The sequence below is a fragment of the Heterodontus francisci genome, chromosome 11 (assembly GCF_036365525.1).
Source record: "Heterodontus francisci isolate sHetFra1 chromosome 11, sHetFra1.hap1, whole genome shotgun sequence".
Lineage (NCBI taxonomy): Eukaryota > Metazoa > Chordata > Chondrichthyes > Heterodontiformes > Heterodontidae > Heterodontus > Heterodontus francisci.
In genome coordinates this window covers 62,567,769-62,590,545 of record NC_090381.1, presented here as the reverse complement: position 1 = coordinate 62,590,545, position 22,777 = coordinate 62,567,769, and the positions used below count along the sequence as shown (strand labels likewise).

At 44.0% G+C, this 22,777-nt stretch overlaps 1 protein-coding gene across 1 annotated transcript in view; it reads left to right on the top strand.

Annotated features, from left to right (window-relative positions):
* The window catches only part of LOC137375031 (transient receptor potential cation channel subfamily V member 6-like), a 72,511-nt gene that overhangs the window by 10,219 nt on the left and 39,515 nt on the right, over positions 1-22,777 (top strand). The window contains exons 3-5 of the mRNA XM_068041654.1: positions 13,363-13,485; positions 17,209-17,349; positions 20,591-20,689. Of these exons, the coding sequence (XP_067897755.1) occupies positions 13,363-13,485; positions 17,209-17,349; positions 20,591-20,689 (363 nt within the window). The remainder of the gene's footprint in view (positions 1-13,362; positions 13,486-17,208; positions 17,350-20,590; positions 20,690-22,777) is intronic.

Here is a 22,777-nt window from a genome sequence, read left to right as displayed (position 1 = left end):
GCTATAATGGAGTGCCCAGGCTGCATACAATACTTCACTGTGTCTGTCTGACTAGTGTCTTATAAGGATTCAACATCACTTCTTTACTTTTATGTTTAACATATGAAATATAAAACCCAGAACCATTTGTTGTATAATCACTTCAAGAGTGATGCCCCTTTAAGAGCTCAGTATGCGAATGAGATAAGTGCCGGGATGTAGTCATGTGACTAGAAGCCATATTCACTCTGCAACTGTAACTCTCTAGACAAAGGTTCTGTACATAGTTTGCTCTGTATTGTAGATAATATTTAGCTGCTAATAAACCTGTTTTGAGACCTTCAAGGAATTGGAAGCCATATAACGCATTGTGTTACTGAAGACAACACAAAGAACATATGACGTGTTGGCAGCTGTGGTGAAAGATCAAGCTATAACTTTGAAGACTGTGGGTGAAAACAGCAAACCAGTGAAGAAACTTTAACAAGTACCTGAAAAGAATGAAAGAAATACTGGCCCAACAGTGGAAAGCAGAAAATCTTACCTCCAGCTGCAGGACACAGAGCACTGAATGACAGGCTGCAAATACATTCCTGTGATCGGGTGAGTCAATGTGCCAATGGTTGAGGGATCCTGGTTTGAAAAAAATGTTTTGAAGTGCTTAAAAAAGTGACTATTTAAAGGCTCAGTAGGAGAGAGAAAAAGTTGGTGAAAACATGATTCCTCTCTCAGGCTGATTGAGGTTGGCACCATTATGAGAATCATCCAGGAAAACAAAAGGGAAGCCCCGAACACTGCAGAGCCTCCATTCACACAGCCAAAGCTGAAAAAAAAATTAAACCAGTCAACCATGAAGAAGATAAACAAACTCTCACAGCCAAAGCTAAAAAAATCATTAAACCACTCAAGAGTGAAGAACATAAACAATCTCTAGAAAAAAAGCAAAGGGGAAAGCCCTTGAACTGCCTATTGAACAACTGTGTAAATATACAGGCTGAAGTGCTAAAAGCAATATAAACAGAGAATACTGTCAAGCACCTGCTACTCTCCATCAAAGCAGCTAGTTTAAATAAAAGGGAATTTCTTAAAGATGAAACAATGCAGAGTTAATAGCACAAGTCTAAAGCAGTTATTAAGTCATGAATAGATAAGTCATAATAAATACAGTGCTACAGGCACACACAGAGCTGAACAAAGTTAAATACAGAGCAGAAAGCAAAGGAACAGCAGAAGGATGGCTATTAAATTTCCCAGCATGAACTGGAAGGCCATTGCTATCTAGCTGAGTTCAAACTTTTTAAATAAAGAATGCTTCACAGACCAAGCGGTTGTAGAACCAGAGAGGCAAGCTATGAAAATACTGATAGCAGTTGGAAATGAGGGGTTATACAGAATCAATACCTCTGGCTTATCTGAAGAGGACCAGAAAGATCCCGCAAAGATATGGAAAGTGCTAGAGGATCAGCTTCGGGTAATAGTGAATTTTAAAACTCATCGCCTGAAATTGATGTCCTACAGGTAACAACAACAGGAATCGATAGACCAATTCATCAGTAGATGCCATAGTAAGGGCAACAAATGCAATTTTCCAGAAACTGAGCTGTCGGGGCGAATAATAGATTGTCTCACCTACTGAAGCATTTCAAAAAGACCTCTTGGAAAAAGAAAGATCACACATTAATGCACTGTTAGAAGATGGCAGGAACTATGAAGCCATTGTAGCTGCACAATGGCATCATCAAGCAATGGGTGCAACCAATAGCATTGCATGATAAACAGTCGCAAAAAGCAAGCACGCTGTGCGGTAAGTGTGGTCTGTCCCACTCAACACAAAATTGTCCTGCATTTCAAGACCTGTGCAAGGACACTGGGCTCACCTATGCAAGAAATCTGGCTCCAAGGATGCAACCAGAAGTCATAATAGGACAACAAGCAAACAGAAGATAGGTGCAACAACAGGGCAACAGCAGCAAGGAGAGTGCTACAGTCCTGCGCAAGCCGATACAAGAAGTCCACAGTGAAATACACCCAACACAAGGCTCAGAGTGGAGCAATTCTCAACCAGAAGACGATCAGGCATTTTACATTGTGAACCTGACACATTGGGTTGATGAAGTCAAACAACTGGAAGCTTTTACTATGGTCAATATCATGTGCCCAAAGAAAGCTGGCAAATACACACTCAGGGCTAAGATTGACACGAGAACTAGTGCAAACATCCTACCAGTCCAAATCCTGAAGGATATGTACCAGGGTCATTGGAAATTAATGATACAACCGACAACTGCAAAGTTAACTGCATACAATGGGTCACCCATCCCTTGCAGTGGCACACTAACAATACAATGCAGCTATGACAAGTCAGCCTGGAAACCACAAATATTTTACCTGGTAGACACAAGCTGTGGCAGAGCTACCAGTGTGTAAGGACCTCAACATTGTAACTATCCACGAGTTCACCAAGGTACCCATTACAGCTAAACAGACCAAGGGTACCCACATTGAGTCTGTCTATGACCTACAACAAATGTACCCGGACAGGTTCGAGGCCATAGGAGATTTCAAAGGCGATGCCATACTGCACCTCAGAGAGGAAGCAATTCGACCGTCCCAAACAGTTCAGTGTGTAACATAGAAGAAAAGCTTAAACATGAGTTAGATGACATGGAACGCAATGGCATCATCTGTCGTGTGCAGCATCACACAGACTGGTGCAGCTCAATCACGTGTGTACTGAAGAAGGATGGAGCAATCAGGGTATGTCTAGATCAGAGGCATCTAAACCCCTCCCTAAAGAGATGCCCCCACAAGATTCCAACTGTAGAGGAATTGAATCCCAAGTTCACGGGAGCCAAATACTTCTCCAAGTTGGATGCTAAACATAGATATTGGTCTGTATACCTAGCTAAGGAATCTCAGGAAGTCACCACCTTCAGAATACCATTTGGAAGATATTGTTTCCAGAGACAACCCTTTGGCTTATCTGTCAGTCAAAATCTGTTTCAGCAGCACATGGACAGAATTACAGAAAACGTGCCTGGATGTATATGCATTGCCGATGATATCGCGGTAATGGGCAAAACCAAAGAACAGAATGATCAAATCTTCACTCGCTGATGGCTATAGCTCATCGTGAAGGGATCATTTTTAACAGCAAGAAGTGCCAGGTGAATGTAAGTCAGATCAATTTCTTTGACTCCATCTACTCAGGTTGCGGAATCTATCCTGGCCCAGGCAAAACCAAAGATATAAGGCATATGCCTACCCCACAAGACAAGGAAGACCTCCAGAGATGTCTTGGATTTTTCAACTTCTTGGCGCCACACATTCTGAACGTTTCTGACAAAGCAGCATCATTGAGAGAGCTCTTAAAGAAAGAATTACCATTTGTATGGCAGCAGGACCATCAGCATATGTTTGAGGCTCTCAAACAAGCATTGTCGGCAGAAACCTGTACCCGGCAGTTCTATGATCCAAGGAAGAAGGCATTCCTGGAAGTTGACACCTCACAAAAAGGATCTGGAGCATGCATCCTGCAGGATGGCAAACCAATTGCATTCGGATCCAAGTGTTTATCATCAGCACAATCCAGTTACTCAAACATAAAGTGTGAAACACTTGCTCTGATATTTGGGATCACATGGTTCCACACCATCTGTTCAGTAAGCAGTTCACTGTGGAAACTGACCACAAACCACTGGAGACGATCTGGCACAAACCATTGACAAGCGCACCATTTCGACTACAGCGACTCTTAGTGAAAGTACAGGGGTACGTCTTCGACATCTGCTACACACCAGGTACCAAAATGGTCACCTCGGATACGGTGAGCAGATTGCCAAACCCAAACAAGAATGAAGAAGTTCCACTGGATCTACAAGTTGACAGTATGGACATCGAGGTGGAAAATGTGCTCAAAATCAATTTATTGCATTTTGTGCAGGACAAATGTGACCAACTACAATCAAAACAGCAAATGACCTACAACTGAAGGCACTGTGGAGAGTCATCATAGAAGGTTGGCCGGATAGGGTAAAAGAGGTGCCAAAGACTTTCAGATGCTTTTGGCCTTATAGAGATGAACTCGGTATCTGGAGAGGCGTCACTTTCAAAGAAAAGCAAGTAATTCTGCCCAGAGCTCTCCGATAGGACATTTTGTCATAACTTCACCAAGGCCATATGGGTTTAGAGTGAATGAGATGACTGGCATGAGACACTGTTTATTGGTCAGGCATCAACAGTGACATTGAAAATTTAATGAGGGTGTGCAAGGCATACCAGAGCCACCTGCCACAACAAAGTAAAAAATCCTCTCCACCCTCAAGAGAGTCTGTCAGTCCCTTGGTCCAAAATCGCCATTGATCCATTTTCCATCAATGGAGATGACTTTATCTTAGTCACCGACTATTTCTCCAAATTTCCAATTATGGGCAGCACAGTGGCGCAGTGGTTAGCACCGCAGCCTCACAGCTCCAGCGACCCGGGTTCAATTCTGGGTACTGCCTGTGTGGAGTTTGCAAGTTCTCCCTGTGTCTGCGTGGGTTTTCGCCGGGTACTCCGGTTTCCTCCCACCACCAAAAGACTTGCAGGTTGATAGGTAAATTGGCCATTATAAATTGCCCCTAGTATAGGTAGGGGAATATAGGGACAGGTGGGGATGTGGTAGGAATATGGGATTAGTGTAGGATTAGTATAAATGGGAGGTTGATGGTCGGCACAGACTCGGTGGGCCGAAGGGCCTGTTTCAGTGCTGTATCTCTAAATAAACAAATAAATTATCAGACAGGTAAAGACACCTCGTGCATGGTCATCACAGACACATGAATGTCATATTCAGTCTATCTGGTGTGCCTGAAGAAATTATCTCTGACAATTGGCCACAGTATACGGGCAAACCTTTCAGGGTTAAGTGTGCCAAATGGGACGTAAACCATGTGACATCCTCACATTACCCTGAATCTAACAGTCTTGCTGAGTGAATAGTTCACACAGTAATATCACTTATCCTGAAGTGTGGGACAACGAAACAAAATTTTCATGTTGCATGCTGCACCTCAGAGCTACACCTCTGGATATAGGCTTACCAGCAGAGATCATGTTTGGCAGACAAGTGAGGATGATCCTGCCTAGCCATCATCTGTCCAAATTCTCTGAGATGCAGGAGACACTGATTGAAAAACAAGAGGGGATGAAGATGGTGCATGACCAACCTACAGGGGCACAACTATCTCAGCTACACATAGGATAAAAGGTCAGGGTCATACATCCCACAATGAGAACATGGTTACTTGGAGACATATCCAAAGTATTCAGTGAGCCTAGGTCCTATGAGGTTACAATATCTAATGGAGCAGTGTTGAGGAGGAACGGAAGCCAATTAAGAGAAGTGTGCAATACTCCAATTGCACACTGCGGACTCGAAAGAACACACTCCGACGATGAGGGTGTGATGGAACAACAGGACAACAACCAACGCAGTGACAACGCGTCTGCAAACCAAAAACAGCCAAGGGTGAAATCCACATCCCCAGAAGGTTATACCATAACAAGATCTGGAAGAATTGTCAAACCACCAAAACGATATTTGGACTTTTAAGCTTCTGCACATTACATTTCATAATCGCAATCTCTATGTAAATAATTTTGATGTTATCCAATTTTATATATTTTTACTTACAGCATCTGAGATTTAACTTTGAAAACAAAGGGGATGTTGTATGATTGCTTCAAGAGTGATGTCCCTTTAAGAGCTCAGTATGCTAATGAGTCAAGTGCCAGGATGTAGTCACGTGACTAGAAGTCATAGTCACTCTGCAACTGTAACTCCCTAGACAAAGTTTCTGTACGTAGTTTGCTCTGTATTGTATGCACTAGTTAGCTGTTAATAAACCTGTTTGAGATCTTCAAGGAATTGGAATGCATGTAAGACAACGCAAAGAACATATGACACCATTTATCTTTTTCATGTTCTTTTCTAGCTGTACCCCTGCCTTTAAAGATCAATATATCTGCATTCAAATAGTCGTTTGGTAGTACAGAACTTGTAGGATGCAGGATGCCTTTGATTTGCCCTATTTCCCTTTCTTTGATGTACTCGTTGAGAAATCTGCTTGGGGGTTCTCTACCATGGTCTACCGCAAGCCTACCTTCACTGGTCAATATACGCATTGGGATTCTTACAGTTCCACGCGCTATAAGATTGTCCTTATCAGCAACCTTGTAAGTAGGGCCCAAGCCAATTGCTGACCATGCAAGTTTGATGCTGAAATAGGGTGAATCAAAGACATCCTGTGCGACAATGGCTACCCTAATCAGATAATTTCTCACTGTATAACGCGCAAACTTATGAACGGGCCTAAGGCTGTCATTTTGGCCCTGAAAAGTGCCCAGTCTACCTCCGATTACCCTGGAAGGGTAATGTATCCCAAAAAGTTGAGCAATAGGTGAAGCTAGGTGTATTCACATTGCTACTATGCAGTATGTCACACAAATGAGGAAAGTGATATATGAATTTCAATGTCAGTGTGATGTTAGGTATATAGGCCGTACGTCCCAAAGGCTGGCGGATCGTATCAAACAACACGTCCCTTCCGCTGTTCGTAATGGGCAGGGTACAGGCCATCCCAACCAGCCCGTGCTTACAAAACTCAAAACACAGTGTCCAACATTAGATATGATTCTGCGATTGGACAACATTTGCTAAATAATCCTCAGTATGCTCAGAATTACGCTGACAACCAGTTTAAGATTGTCAGTCGGGCTCGCAGTGTGGTGCATTTGCACATACTGGAAGCTACATATATTAATACACAGAGCCCTGTTCTTTGCAGACAGAAAGAACATGTACACATATTGTGCCTGTTTCAGCTTAACAAAACAAGTGACAGCCATTCACTGGTGCATTCCTCAGGACAATGCCTCTACTAATCAGAGTCCACTTGCCAACCAATCAACATTCTTTTCTAATACGGTATAATTTGTTGCTTTCCCTTACATTGGTATTCTTGCGAATTGTCCTGATGAGTGCAAGACAAAAAGCTTCGACAACATCGCCGAAATTTTACCCACCCCCCCCCCCAAAAGAGAGGGAAAGATGTATGGGTGGGGGTGTAAAATGGAGCAGGAGGCTCGGGGAGCCCTTCCTGACCCGCACCCACCGCCGCTGTCACTTTACGCAGAGTGGCGGCGACGAAAAATGGCCTGCCCGCCTCAGGCCAATTGAGGCCCTTAAGGGGCCACTTAACGGCCACTTATGGGCCTCTGCCCGCCACCACAGGGATTTTACCCGTGGCCAGTCGAGCAGCCCAGGCGCAAGAGAAGCTGCCTGACAAAAGCAGGCGACTCTCTGACAGCCTGGAGGGGCGACCCACATCATCGGGCACCCTGTGCCCAACGGAGGGCTGCCCCTGCTGCCCCAACCACCTCCAACACGCACCCCCCGTTCCCCCATTTGACCACCCTTGCCTTGCCGGGGCCTGACCAATCACCGGTGAGACCCCAAAAACTTACCTTTGTTCCAGGTTCCCTGACATCTTCTTTGTGGTGGCTGGGTTGCAGTCCCAGCAATGGCCACCGCTCCTGGTGGCGCTGCTAGGACTAAGAGCTGCCAGCCTGCTCATTGGCCGGCAGCTCCATTAGGCAGGACTTCCTGCCTCAAGTGGGTGGAAGTCCCGCCTCAGACCAATTAAAGGCCGGGGAACTGTAAAATGTGGATCGGATCCTCAGGCCAGGGGGAGACAGATTCACCACTGACTTTTCAGTTGGTGGACGGCTCCCGTCCACCAAGGGAAAAATCCCAGCCTATGTCTTTGTTTTCAGCAATATCTGCATTCATAGATCTCTGTACTTCCCCAGTCTGCTAAGAATCTTACCTTTTAATTAATAATTCTTTCAGTTCTTTTCCTTGATTAAGGGTATATGGACTCCACTTGATGTTTGCCCAGCTGTTGTTCATAGCTATCTCAATTTTGTCTTGACCCATTACTGAAGAGGGTAGCCCTGGTCTCTCAGAAGATATCCTTGCAGTTTGTTTTCTCCTTCAAATAGGCCAAGAACTGAAGCTTGTTTTGAAAGCATGTCATCACTGCTGCTTGGAAATCTGCAAACTCTTTTGTTGTTGGTCAGTGACTGTCTACATATTAATAAGAGTGGAACTCCTTGTGGTTCATGAAGACCATATCATTGCAGGCCCTGATGGCCACACGGGTGCATTCGATAAAACCCAGATTTTGGGTAAATTTACATTGTGAAAAATTGCAGTGCCTTTTCAAATGGCTACTTTTATCCTCACCCCCCCCCCCCCCACTGCTGTGGTTGACAGGGTCCTCAACTGTGTCCTTTCTATTTCATGCACTTCTGTTCCCACCCTCCCCCTGCCTTCCAGAATGAGAACAGGGCTCCCCTTGTCCTCACCTTTCACTCCTCCAGCCTTTGTATTCAATGGATCATCCTCTGCCAGTTCTGCCACCTCCAAACACATCTTTCCCTCTCCTTTCAGCATTCTGAAGGGACTGTTCCCTCTGTGACACCCTGGTCCACTCCTCAGTCTTCACCAACATCTTCCCCTTTCCTATGGCACCTTTCCATGTAAGGAGATGCAGCATCTGCCCTTTTATCTCCTCCCTTCCCACTGTCTAAGGCCCCAAACACTCCTTCCAGTGAAACAGCGATTTACTTGTACTTCTTTCAATTTAGTATACAGGATTTGCTGCTCGTGATGTGGTCTCGTCTACAAGAGCAGACTAAATGCAGACTGGGTGACTGCTTTGCAGAAGACCACCAATCAGTCTGCAAGCATGATCCTGAGTCTCCTGTTGCTAGTCATTTCAATTCTAGAGAGTCATAGAGAGATACAGCACTGAAACAGGCCTTCAGCCCACTGAGTCTGTGCTGACCATCAACCACCCATTTATACTAATCCTACATTAATCCCATATTCCCTACCACATCCCCACCTTCCCTCAATTCTCCTACCACCTACACTAGGGGCAATTTACAATGGCCAATTTACCTATCAACCTGCAAGTCTTTGGCAGTGGGAGGAAACCGGAGCACCCAGTGGAAACCCACACAGTCACAGGGAGAATTTGCAAACTCTGCACAGGGAGTACCCAGAACCGAACCCAGGTAACTGGAGCTGTGAGGCTGCTGTGCTGACCACTGCGCCACTGTGCCACCCTCTTCCTTGGTCCCACTCTGACCTTTCTGTCCTTGGCCGATAGTGTTCCAATGAAGCTCAATGCAAACACAAGGAACAGCACCCCATAACTCATCTGGGCACTTTACAACCTTCTGGACTCAACATTAAGTTCAAAAATTTTACATCCTAACCTTTGCCCCCATTTTCTTCCGTGTTTTTCTGCTGGTTCATTTTTTTCTCTCTTGCTTCTTTATTAAACCTTTACTTTGCATTTGGATGGCTGCTATCCTGCCATTCAGACCTTATCTAGACACAGCCTTTGTTTCTTTACTTGTCCCATTACCACGTCCCTTGGCTTTGTACCATGAAATTTCTTGTCATTTAATCTGTTCTGCCCTCCATCCTATCACAGATCTTCCCTTTTGTTCTTCTCCCCACCCCACCCTCCCCCATTTCACTTGTTCAAAACCTATTATGTTTCTAACTTGCTCAGCTCCAATCATAGGTCACAGACAGGCTGGTCCACTTGTAATGGCTGGGAAGCAGCAAGGCTGACAAAATGATGGGGGGGAGGCATGGGAGAGCCTCATATCTTCCCACTGCCATGCCATTTTGCCACAGCGGGAAACTGGACAGCCGATTGAGCCCCTTAAGTGGCAATTAAGGGTCACTTGCTGCCTCTGTGGGTGTTTTACCTGCACCGTGAGGGTCCACTGCTGTCTGAGGAGACTGCCAGTTAAACTCTGGTGGCCTCCCAGCAGTTTTGCGGCAGGGGGGCCTGCTTGATGGGCACTCCATGGCTACTGGAGGGGCCCGCTGGTGGCAATGGTCATCCTTGTGGCAACAGTGCCACCAGCTTTCCACAACCATTGCCATCCCTTTAATTGCAGGCCCCAGAATTCCCCAACTCAACTCACCTGTCTTCGAGGGCACCCACCATTGAGGCATTCTCATCCTGCAGCTGCAGCCTCAGCAATGGCCACCACTAGCAGTGACACTACAGAGGCTGCTGAGCTCCCAGCCCTCTGATTGGCTTGGCAACTCTTGGGAGTAGGCCACCTTCATAGGATGATGGTCTCTTAATTGGCCACTGCCAGCAATATGCCTGGTCCTGCCGCCCGCCAAAGCATATCAACATTACAAAGGAGGAGGTGTTGGATGTTTTGAAGTGCATTAAGGTGGATAAATCCCCAGGGCTGGGGTCCTGGCAGAGATTTTTGTATCATCGTTAGCCACGGGTAAGGTACTGGAAGACTGGAGGATAGCTAATGTTGTGCCTTTATTTAAGAAGGGCAGCAGGGATAAGCCAAGGAACTACAGGCTGGTGAGCCTTACATCAGTGGTGGGAAAGTTATTGGAAGGGATTCGGAGAGACAGGATTTACATGCATTTGGAAAGGCAAGGTCTGATTATGGATAGTCAGCATGGCTTTGTGCGTGGGAAATCATGTCTCACGAATTTGATTGAGTTTTTTGAGGAGGTGACCAAGAGAATTGATGAGGGCAGGGCAATGGACATTGTCTACATGGACTTCAGCCAGGCCTTTGACAAGGTCCTGCATGGTAATCTGGTCCAGAAGGTTCGACCACATGGGATCCAGGGTGAGCGAGCAAATTGGATACAAAATTGGCTTGGTGATAGGAGGCAGAGGGTGGTAGTGGAGGGTTGTTTTTCAGATTGGAGGCCGGTGACCAGTGGTTGGCCACAGGGATCGATGCTGGGCCCTCTGTTGTTTGTCATATATATTAATGACTTGGATGTGAATGTAGGGGGCATGATTAGTAAGTTTGCAGATGACACCAAAATTGGTGGTATAGTGGACAGTGAAGAAGGTTGTCTAAGGTTACAACAGGATATAGGTCAACTGGGAAAGTGGGCAAGGGATTGGCAAATGCAATTTAACACAGACAAGTGCGAAGTGATGCATTTTGGGAAGTTAAACCAGGGCAGGACATATACAGTGAATGGCAGGGCCCTGGGGAGTGTTGTTGAGCAGAGAGACCTTGGGGTGCAGGTACATAGTTCCCTGAAAGTGGCAACACAGGTAGACAGGGTGGTCAAGAAGGCGTATGGCATGCTTGCCTTCATCGGCCGAGGCATTGAGTACAAGAGTTTGGACGTAATGTTACAGTTGTACATAACATTGTTTAGGCCACATTTGGAGTACTGTGTGCAGTTCTGGTCGCCACACTACAGGAAAGATGTGATTAAGCTAGAGAGGATGCAGAAAAGATTCACAAGGATGTTGCCTGGTTTGGAGGGCTTGAGTTATAAAGAGAGATTGGATAGGCTGGGTCTGTTTTCCCTGGAGGGAAGGAGGCTGAGAGGGGACATGATAGAGGTATATAAAATTATGAGAGGCATAAATAGGGTAGATAGCCAGAGTCTGTTTCCCATGGTAGGGGTGACTAAAACTGGAGGGCATAGATGTAAGGTGAGAGGGAGGAGGTTTAAAGGGGATCAAAGGGGTAAGCTTTTCACACAAAGAATAGTGGGTATCTGGAATGAGCTGCCTGAGGAGGTGGTGGAGGCAGGAACAGTAGCAATATTTAAGAGGCATCTAGACAGGTACTTGAATGAGCAAGGCATAGATGGATATGGAATTAATGCAGGCAGATGGGATTAGTATAGATCGGCATTATGGTCGGCATGGACGCGGTGGGCCGAAGGGCCTGTTTCTATGCTGTACGACTCTATGACTCTGTGACTCTAAAGCAGAGTCACCTCCCATTTTAAGCCCCAGTGGCGGGACTTCCAGCTATGCAGCAAATTTTAGCTCATTAACTCTGGCTGGGATTTTATCGGCCACCCTGAGGCAGGGTAGTAAGGAGTATCACGATGGGTGGCAGGCGGTGGCGGGGCGATGGGCCTGTCGCCAAGCGATCTTCGTGTGGGTGGGATAGGCCTGCCCACCCAGAGGCCAATTGAGGCCCTATTAATGGCCAATTAATGGCCTGGTCCTGCTACCACTGGGATCTTACCAGTGGTGGTGGAGGGGCCTCTGCCATGCGGGGAGGACACCTTGCAACACATGACACCCTCCCTGCGGGCATGTGTGGGAAGGTCCCTCCTTCGTGGGCAATTTGTGGCCCATGTAGGACCCCCACCAGGAACAACTTTACTCCCACGGGACCCCCCTCCCGCTGGACTTCACAACCACCACAACCCCCAACCCGCCCTCACCGGAGCCTTCCGGATTGGCCCCAATGACCCTGCCACCTACTTCTTGTTCGGGCTTCCAGCACTGGGCTTCGGTCTGAGACCTCTGCAGTACTGGCGTAGCTACCGATACTGCTGAGCTGCCAGCCCTCCGATTGGCCAGCAGCTCATGGAGGCCGGATGCCAGTCTTTCAAAGGATGGGGATCCCGGCTTGTGAATCTTTATTTGCTCCATGGGACTGTGAAAATGCGGAGGTGGGGATCCCACCCGCCTTTTTGGCTCAGTGCTGGGAGCCCCGCCTCCTACACAAAAACCAGCCCTCTGCTTCTCCCTGCACAGATGCTGCCAGACCTGCTGAATGTTTCCACCATTAGCACAGTCTTTCCACTTCCTCAGCTTTTCCAACCAAGTTATGGCAGACGAGCAGGAGAACCCTGCAGAAATTTACTGCCCAATTCTTTAGGTTGCTTGAAAGCTCTCTAAAGGTCATGCTACCAATCATTCACATACTCCAAGCTGGCAGAATCACACCCACTGACCAGAAAATATACACTCCGATGTTAGCCTCATTAAACCTGAAAATCTTGACAGGGAACACTTCATAGAATCATAGAATAATACAGCACAGAAAGTGACCATTGTGCATCGGCTCTTTGAAAGAACTATCCAATTAATCTCACTCCCCTGCTCTTTATGTTGGAGAAATGCAACTCTTTCTATCATCTTGTTTTCAGCTCTGTGACTATGGGCCTGAGAACCGAACAAAGTTTAGGAATCAAATCCAATTTCACGTATACAAATAAACTATACAGATAAGAGATGATTGAATAGCAAGAATATATATGTTGATCTATAATGCCAACATCCAAATCACAATCATACAGACAATGATATTGCCAAACTGGCTGGTTAGATAATGACCCCTATTTTCACAATGCTCTGAATGGTAATAACAAACATTTGTTTCTGAATCACACAATTTATTTGTACAAACTGTAAAATATTAGTTGTAAAATATCACCGGTGTTTTGGCATTCCATTGTGTCTTTGTCCTGAAACTGAAATTCAAAAATATCATTTAAAGGCAATTTAGAAGAAACAATACTACACACAGCATTGTTAAATGGCAATAAGGAAATTGCAGAGTTCATTCTGGATATGGTGCCATCACTCATTAATGAACCAATGACATCTGACATGTACAGAGGTAAGATATAGTAATAGCGCTCTCATTGTTTATAGAGACAATTCTGACTATGTTGAAGATGCTATACAAGTGCAAGTTGTTGTTATTTCAGAGTTTTAATCTCAGACTCACTGAAATTCAAATCCCAGTTTATACGTATTTATCTAAATGAGCACATTTGAAAGACAAAGTAAATGCTCATTTTAACCTATTTGCCTAGTCATTATGTTATGAAATGTTAGTTCACAGATGCTTAGTGCATTCATCTGAAATTTGTTTATCTTTAATGGAGGTCTTATAAATTAAAATAACTGCTTCTGAACCTAATTGCAAGGCCTATATATAAGGTCAAAACATCACTGCAGTGCTATAGGATGATGCTGTTGGTTAAACACTGGCATGTCTAGCATGTGGCTCAAAAGCAGCCCAGACTGGTGGGATGAGAGGCTCTTCAGTTTGCTGTCTATAAGAGACTGTAATGTGTTTGGACTGTCTCAATTCAGTTCCTAATATGGCATAGGAGACAAAACTGCCCTAATTTGCTGCGAAACAGCATTGTCACTCAGGCAGGCCTAAGGATGGTTGATGAAGGAAACTGAAAAGAATGTCGCTGTGTAGTTGGAGATGCTCTACTGAGGATGGGGCTGATGGCCAGAGTTCCAAAAGGTTTGGGGTAGAGTTTCTGCTTATTTATGCCAGTAATATCAGTGCAATCTGGGCAGATTCAGTGCAAAAGACAGGAAGTGCACCTAAAAGCACATGCATACATGTTTTTTTGCCATCTTTTACACAGATTCAAGGTTCAATTTTCTTGGATGAGGCTGCGCCCACAAAACTAGCTACAGCCCTAGTACTAAATTGCAAGACTGCGCTGATTGCACTGGCTCCGGAAGGTTCTTCAGATTGTGTTTATTTTCTTAGGTGCACAAGCACTAGTAGGCACATTTTAAAAGTTTTTTTCATAGAAAAGTACATTTAATTTACTAAGAAACCCATTAGTTTATACCAATGACCCTATTAAATGTTTCAGTATAATTCCTTTAAGTAATTTTCAATGATTTTAAATCAGGTTACTCACAGGTGGAGGACTGGATCCCCTTAGTAAAAATGCTTATTTTTGCAGATAACCTCATTTTCAGCTGTATTAATAAAACTTCACGAGGCTACCACTTAAATATGTAAAGGAATACTTTTTAATGGAAAGAAAAAAGGATTTGATTACTCTGCTCAAATGTGCTGGCTTGAGGAAGATGTTGCTTTTGTGATTATGCAAATTAATTTTAATGCAAACTGAAACTGTAACATAACCAGCACAATTTCTAGTGCACTTTGGGCACAGTTTCCTCATTGCGCCCAAACAGAAATTCTACCCCTTGATCTAATGTGGGAGTCACAGGACAAAACATTGTTAAATGGCTGTACAGAGATGAAATTTTCACCCAACAGTTACCAGGTCACCTTTTCATCATAATATTTTAACACATTTAAGATCAGTAACAAAAAGTGAAAATTCATAGAATCATAGAATGGTTGCAACACAGAAGGAGTCCCAGCTTTCTGAGTGCAACTCAGCTAGTCCCAATCCCCTGCCTTTTCCCCGTAGCCCTGCAAATCTTTTCTCTTCAGTTAACAATCACATTTCCTTTTGAAAGCCTCGATTGAATCTGCCTTCACCAGACTCTCAGGCAGTACATTCCAGATCCTAACCACTTGCTGCATAAAAAAGATTTTTCTCATGTCGCCTCTGATTCATTTGCCAATCACCTTAAATCAGTGTTGTCAGGTTCTCGACCATGCCACCAATGGGAACAGTTTCTCCCTATCTACATGGTCCAGACCCCTCATGATTTTGAACATCTCTATCAAATCACCTCTCAACCTTCTCTTCTCTAAGGAGAGCAGTCCCAGCTTCGCCAATCTATCCATGTAACTGAAGTCTCTCAACCCCAGAACCTTTTCTGCACCCTCACCAATGTCTTCATAGCCTTCCTAAAGTGTGGTGCCCAGAATTGGACATAATACTCCAGAGGCTGAAACAGTGTTTCATGAAGGCTTACTAAAGCTTGCTTGCATTTGAACTCTATGCCTTTATTTATGAAGCCCAGGATCCCATAAACCTTTCACCTTATTCATTTATGATTTTGTTTTTGTGCTCAGCTGGCTGAGGAATGTTAGACTTCTGGAATAAAAGCATTTCATTTCAGTGAGCCAATGTCAACATCAGGCATTCTCAAGTTAAAATAAATCTTTTGGCAAAAAAGAATCAGGAAAATTTATTACTGTGTGGACAGTGGTAGGGAAATTATTGGAAAAAATTCAGAGAGACAGGATTAATCGCCACTTGGAGAGGCAGAGATTACTCAGGAATAGTCAGTATGGCATTGTCAGGGGGAGATCCTGTCTAACAAATTTGATTGAATTTTTCAAGGAGGAGACTGGAGGTGTAGATGAGGATAAAGCAGTTGATGTAGGCTACATGGACTTCAGTAAGGCTTTTGATAAGGTCCCGCATGGGAGATTGGTTAAGAAAGTAAAAGCCCATGGGATCCAGGGCAATTTGGCAAATTGGATTCAAAGTTGGCTTAGTGGCAGGAGGCAGAGGGTGATGATAGAGAGTTGTTTTTACGAATGGAGGCCTGTGACCAGTGGGGTACCGCAGGTATCGGCGCTGGGACCCTTACTGTTTGTAGTGTATATTAATGATTTAGATGTGAATATAGGAGGTATGATCAGTAAGTTCGCAGATGACACGAAAATTGGTGGTGTCGTAAATAGTGAGGAGGAAAGCCTTAGACTACAGGACAATATAGATGGGCTGGTAAGATGGGCGGAATAGTGGCAAATGGAGTTTGATCCTGAGAAATGTGAGGTGATGCACTTTGGGAGGTCGAACAAGGCAATGGAATATACAATGGATGGTAGGACCCTCGGGAATACAGAGGGTCAGAGGGGCCTTGGGGTGCTTGTCCATAGATCACTGAAGGCAGCAGCACAGGTAGATAAGGTGGTTAGGAAGGCATACGGGATACTTGCCTTTATTAGCTGAGGCATAGAATATAAGAGCAGCGACGTTACGATGGAGCCGTATAAAACGCTGGTTCGGCTACAGCTGGAGTACTGTGTACAGTTCTGGGCACCACACTATAGGAAGGATGTGATTGCAATGGAGAGGGTGCAGAGGAGATTCACCAGGATGTTGCCTGGGCTGGAGCATTTCAGTTATGAAGACAGACTGGATAGGCTGGGGTTGCTTTCCTTGGAGCGGAGAAGGCTGAGGGGGGACCTGATTGAGGCATACAAAATTATGAGGGGCATTGATAGGATAGATAGGAAGAAACTTTTTCCCTTAGCAGAGAGGTCAATAACTAGGGGGCATAGATTTAAGGTAAGGGGCAGGAGGTTTAGAGGGGAGTTGAGGAAACGTTTTTTCACCCAGAGGGTGGTTGGAATCTGGAACACACTGCCTGAAGAGGTGTTAGAGGCAGGAACCCTCACAACATTCAAGAAGTATTTAGATGAGCACTTGAAATGCCATAAAAGACAAGGCTACGGGCCAAGTTCTGGGAAATCGGATTAGTTAGGACAGGTGTTTGATGGTCGGCGCAGGCGCATCGCGCCGAAGGGCCTGTTTCTGTGCTGTATGACTCTCTGACTCTATCTTTAGTGTGGTACTATTTCTTATAGAGTTTACATAAATGAGCTGTTTCTAGCACCACTTTCACTTCCTTTTTTGTCAATTTACAGGTGAGACACCCATGCACATTGCTGTTCTGAAACAAGATGTGGAAATGGTTAAGGAACTGTTGAAGCGAGGTGCCGATGTGATGAATGCACGTGCAACCGGTTCCTGCTTTGTCCCAGGAGAGGAATGTCAGTGTTACTATGGTAAGGTCTTAAGATGGTCAATTTTCCATTATGTTAACAGATTGAGCAGAAACCAAGTGCATGCATGCTTTATGCCTACTGGCTTTGCACGCAGCTCAGTCGGGCCGAATTGTATGCACAGTGAGCTCCTGGTACTTAATGTGCCACTGATTGGAAGCTTATCATTTTTGGGGAGGAAGGAGGGTGCAGGATATATAGTACAAATACACAAAACTAAATTAAATTACAATTGACAATGCATCAGCAGAAGTGCTGCTGGAAGAAATGCAGCACAAGAGGTTTGTCCTGTATTACACTGCAGGCATCATCCACACAGGTGAGCTGGACACAGTTCAGAAGAGAAAGTAACAGTTCACATCAATGAAGAGATTAGGCTGAAAATGCAGAAGATGTTTGACCTTAGCAAATTTATCAAGGTAAGAGTATCTCCATGTATCAATTAAGTTTGTAAAATACATACACCATAAAGTTTTCTTATCACTCAGACTACCAACTTTTTGGCATATACCTACTCTACAGCACAGCACAATTAGCAATACTTATACCTATAACATTTACCACACTGATATCCTCAATAGTCTTCAGCCCAAACTTCAAAATTTAACTACATGATGTATTTACCATCCTTCTCTTGTTCTTTCTTCTCAGTCTATTCATTAACTCACTACCCTCCAGGCCTGCACTCAAGCACAATACCCTATCATGCAATAAATTTCATATAACAATATCTGAAGTCTATTGTAGCCAACAATGTAACATAAGTTCCTCTTCTCTTTCTATAGGCACTAGAAACTAGAAGCAGAACCTCACAGCATCATGCATCACTTTTCATACTACAAGCAACAGAACTGGTATATCTACCTTAGGGATTTAGATACTGATTTTCAGGAGGAAGCACAGGTCAACCACAGAGTATGGGTGAAAAGGAGTGAATGGAGGAATAGGACCTGCTAGCTGAAGGGACAAATCAAGCCCTGTCTCAGCTGCACAATCCTGTGATTTGGAACTCCTCCCTAGGGCCTACATTTTATGCAGTCATTAAAGGATGCGTCAAAAACCTATAAGATCTGACAGTGGGTGGTCTACAAGCCATCTCTGTGCAATAGTTCACAAAGTCTTTGCAATGCTGCATTCTTCCATGCCAACACCAGGGCAGTCTGCCGTGGCTTCCAAGTGGTGGAGGTCCTAAGCTCCATCTCATAAATGCTGCTATAAAGGCCTTGGATTCCAATCTACAACAGATCACCTTGTCAATATGCTGGTGATCAGTTGAACAGAGCCAATACACAGAACTCTAGTGCCCCCAATTGCTTCTCAGAGGTTGTCCAGTTGCAAAGGTATGACTGGAGTAGGCATGGATAAGCCTTTTGCCATTAAAGAAGACATGCCATGTAGCCTCTACCAGCTTCCAACCACTCTCTTCCTTCTCAAATGACAGAAGATATGGCAGAAAGCAGGTTAGACCAGGCAGCCACCGCAGCAGAGGACATGATGCTGAAGGGCTAGGCTGTGAGATGACAGTATTGCAGCTCCTTCCAGCTGAGCAAGGAGGGGGATGTTGAGTAAAAAAGTCAAGATTCCAGGGTAAGAGAGAAAGGCAAAAGTCAAAGCGCTGTTGTGTTCTGACTTGTGCCATGATACAGTTTATTATATAAAATAAAAACAAGAAATGCTGGAAATACTCAGCAAGTCTAGCAGCATCTGTGGAGAGAGAAGCAGAGTTTCAGGTCAATGACCCTTCTTCAGATTTTTATTTCAGATTTCCAGCATCCACAGTATTTTGCTTTTACACAGTTTATTATCATGTGCCCTTTGTTTCGCACAAAATTGTGTCTAGAGTTTCTTTCAAAGAATGTATGCAATTCTGCAGGTGGGTCTTCACGGTGGTGGAATCAATTGCTGGTCCACCTGATGACCATCACATGGGGACAGAGAGTCCCTTCAATCCTAAGATGCTCCCACAGACATGCAGCAGCTAGTCACCTCTTATGCAACTCATAAAAATAGCTTCTTTACAGTAGGGCTGTTGATATCAGAAACAATAATTGATTTGTTTGTCTATTAACAAAATATTTTTCCTTATGGTCAAATTGGAAAAACTAGGAGAAGTGTATCCAAAGTAACTTACCTGAAAGATAGCCTTTGCTTTTGTGTATTTGGTTTATCTGTGCCGCTTACCTTTAATGCCTGATCTGAAGGAGCAGAGTACTGGTAGATGTCACTTCCATCCAAACACCAGGGAATCAGTGGGCCCACTAAAGGCATTCATTAGTATGCAGCATGCATGAATGAGCGAGGATAAAATAATGTGGACGTATAGCCAAGCCAAAAATAGTAATACAGGAATTTCCAATTAGATTTACTTGTCCCTGATTGCTGTCCAAACTATCAGTTGAAAAATCTACCCTGATATCAATTATTAACCAGAGAAATGGTTAGAAAGTGAGTGGATTGGCCATGTTTAGGTTTTCAACTTTTTGTATGGCAAGTTGCTGCAAATGTGTGGTGATAGCAAGGGAAATGGGGCATCTGGGATGTGAGTCAACAGGGCAACTAACATATATCTCCTTAAACAATCAGATTGAAGAATTGTGAAATTGCCAGCACAAGGACTGAGAAGGAAGTGTACATTAGAGTGAGTGAATTTAATGTCAAAACAAGTACAGAAAGAGAAATGAAGAGAGGGAAAAAAGATTGTATCAAAAAATAGAGAAAAAAATTCACAGAAAGGAACAGGAAAATTTAAAACATTTACTATTTAAATCTCCAACAACAATTAAAATTGAAGGAGTGAGACTTCAAGCTTGTATTAGTTAATTTTCAGTGCTAGCTGAGGTTGACTGGCAGTAATTAATATTTATCATGTCATTAAAAGGATATTTAGACTGAAATGTCAAGATCTTAATGTGGTACTGCCTGACAAGTTTTAAGGCACAACGGAGCATCTTGTTACTTCAGTATAGGTATGTAACAAATAATGACAAGTGCAGAATAATCCTTTTACATATTTTCAATAGTTCTGAAACCTCTACAATAATCTATTGCAACTGTCTTTTACAATGGTCATTTTTGTGAATTATTACATTCTGTTATAAAAAATTAAGTGGACTTTATTTGATTATGGTGAAGTAACATTGGTAAAACTGTAGACTGATGAGCATAGATGGTTGTGCAACTAGTTTTTGATTCAATTTTACACTCGTTATTGTGTTTGTATTTGACCATATTTTCTTATCTACAGGTGAATATTTGTTGTCATTTGCAGCATGCATTGGCAATGAAGAGATTGTCAGAACTCTTATTAAGCACTGTGCTCCATTAGAGGCACAGGATTCCTTAGGTAAGTATTCCATAATTATTCCAAGAATTGTGCCTGAATTACTTTTTTTAAGGAATGTAACCTTTCCTCCCAACATATCCATATGAGTTATAACTGACAATCAAAAATTATGAACTTTCTTAAAATGCCTAGATGGATTAAAAGTGTTCAACAATTATTTGTTCTGAAATGTTAGACAACTATGGAAACTATTTCATTTTATATTTTTAAAAAAGACAAACCAAGCCCCATGGTGCAGGAGTAGGAAAGAAGATGTGATAAGCTGAGAAGCAGTAGTAGGTAATGACAAACTTGGGTTTACATACCCACTTGGATGTAATTGTATTCTGTAATAAAACTAGAATAATCCTAGATAGTGGAATATAAACCTCTAACATGTTGTGGAACTGGGCTCACAATGGATTGAATTTAGTCAATCTGGTAGGGGTCCTGATGCCGGGCCAAAAAGACGATGGGAACCCCGCCTTGGTCCTTCAAAGCCCCTGCCCCAGTGCAATTCAGTGTCGCTTGGGCAATTAACTGCCTGGTGCCTGGATCGGCATCCCTTTATGGAAGGAGATCCCACCTCCAAGAGCTACCAGCCAATCAGAGGGCCAGCAGCTCAGTAGTTTCGGCAGCACCACTGGGAACAGTGGCTACTGCCAGTATGACACTAGGCCTGGGACTAGAACCAATGCAGTGAGGGCACGGAGGCATCTGAAGATGGGAATGAAGATTTTTATTTCAATGGTTGGAGGACAGGAACCCGATATAGGTCAGTAATAACACAAATAGCAGGTGTATAGACCAGGATATGGGAATCTGAATTTCTGAAGTAAATTGGATTATAGGGGATAGAAGATGAGAAATTGCAAGATGGCATTGTAGAAATCGATTCTGTGAGGTGATAAAGTGTGGTTGAAAGCTCATAAACAGTGTCGATGAAATAGCAACAGATATGAGCACTGTTGTGGAGGAAGAATTAAGCAGCCTTAATTTTGGATAGCATGTGGCATAAATTCACTCATGGCCAATTTAATTCCTAACGCTTGAGGATAGGTGGCTTAATTTGGCTGTAAATTTAATTTAAATTAATTTATTCTAAATTTGACAAATATGTAAGTGCAGGAGGTGAGTAGAGGAAAATTTGAGAAAGGAAAAAGGTTGAAGATCATAGAGTGCAGTCAACCTCCCCTACCTATCCTGCTACTAATCAAAGACCATCCTGGGGAATAAAGAAACTAATGCTCCTCCCTTTTGCTGTGACAAACTATTTCCTCATGCCCCCATTTATTTCATCCTTACTTTGAACATCAAGACAAGGAACACATGGGCCAAAATTTTACACCCCCCAAAGAGCAGGAATGTGGCAGCGGCATAAAATGAGTGGGAGGCTCCGGGGGCCCTTCCCGACCCGCTCCCGCCTCCGCCGGCAAAAACCGTCTGCCCGCACCAGGCCAATTGAGGCCCTTAAGTGGCCACCGATCATCCCCAGCGAGCTACCAAAAATTTACCTTTGTTCCGGGTTCCCCGACATCTTCTTTGCAGTGGCTGGGTTGCAGTCCCAGCAGTGGCCACCGCTCCCAGTGACGCTGCTTGGACTAAGAGCTGCAACCTGCTGATTGACTGGTAGCTCCATTAAGTGGGACTTCCTGCCTCAAGCGGGTGGAAGTCCCGCCTCAGACCAATTAAAGGCTGGGGAACCGCAAAATGCAGATTGTATCCCCAGGCCAGGTGGAGGCGGGTTCACCACCGACTTTTCAGTGAGGGGAAAATCCCAGCCAAGGACTTGCTTAATTTAAAGATTGAGATCATTCATACAGTTACTTCAGCTGCCAGCTCTCAATACTCCCCCAGAACTCACTAAGTCTGACACCCTGTCATTCTGCAACTTCTCAAGCAATTCACCCCTGCCGTCTGCAACTCCATTCATACTCAATGTCTGACCACTCAACTACTTTACCTGACACCATTATCAGTATTGTTATTTGCTCACTTTATCAGGCTTAGTGCTTTTCCCATTCAAAATTGCCATAATTACTTCTGTCCTCAAAAAGCCCTGTCTGTCCCCCCACCCGCCTCCCCATCTATCTCTAACTTTTCTATCCT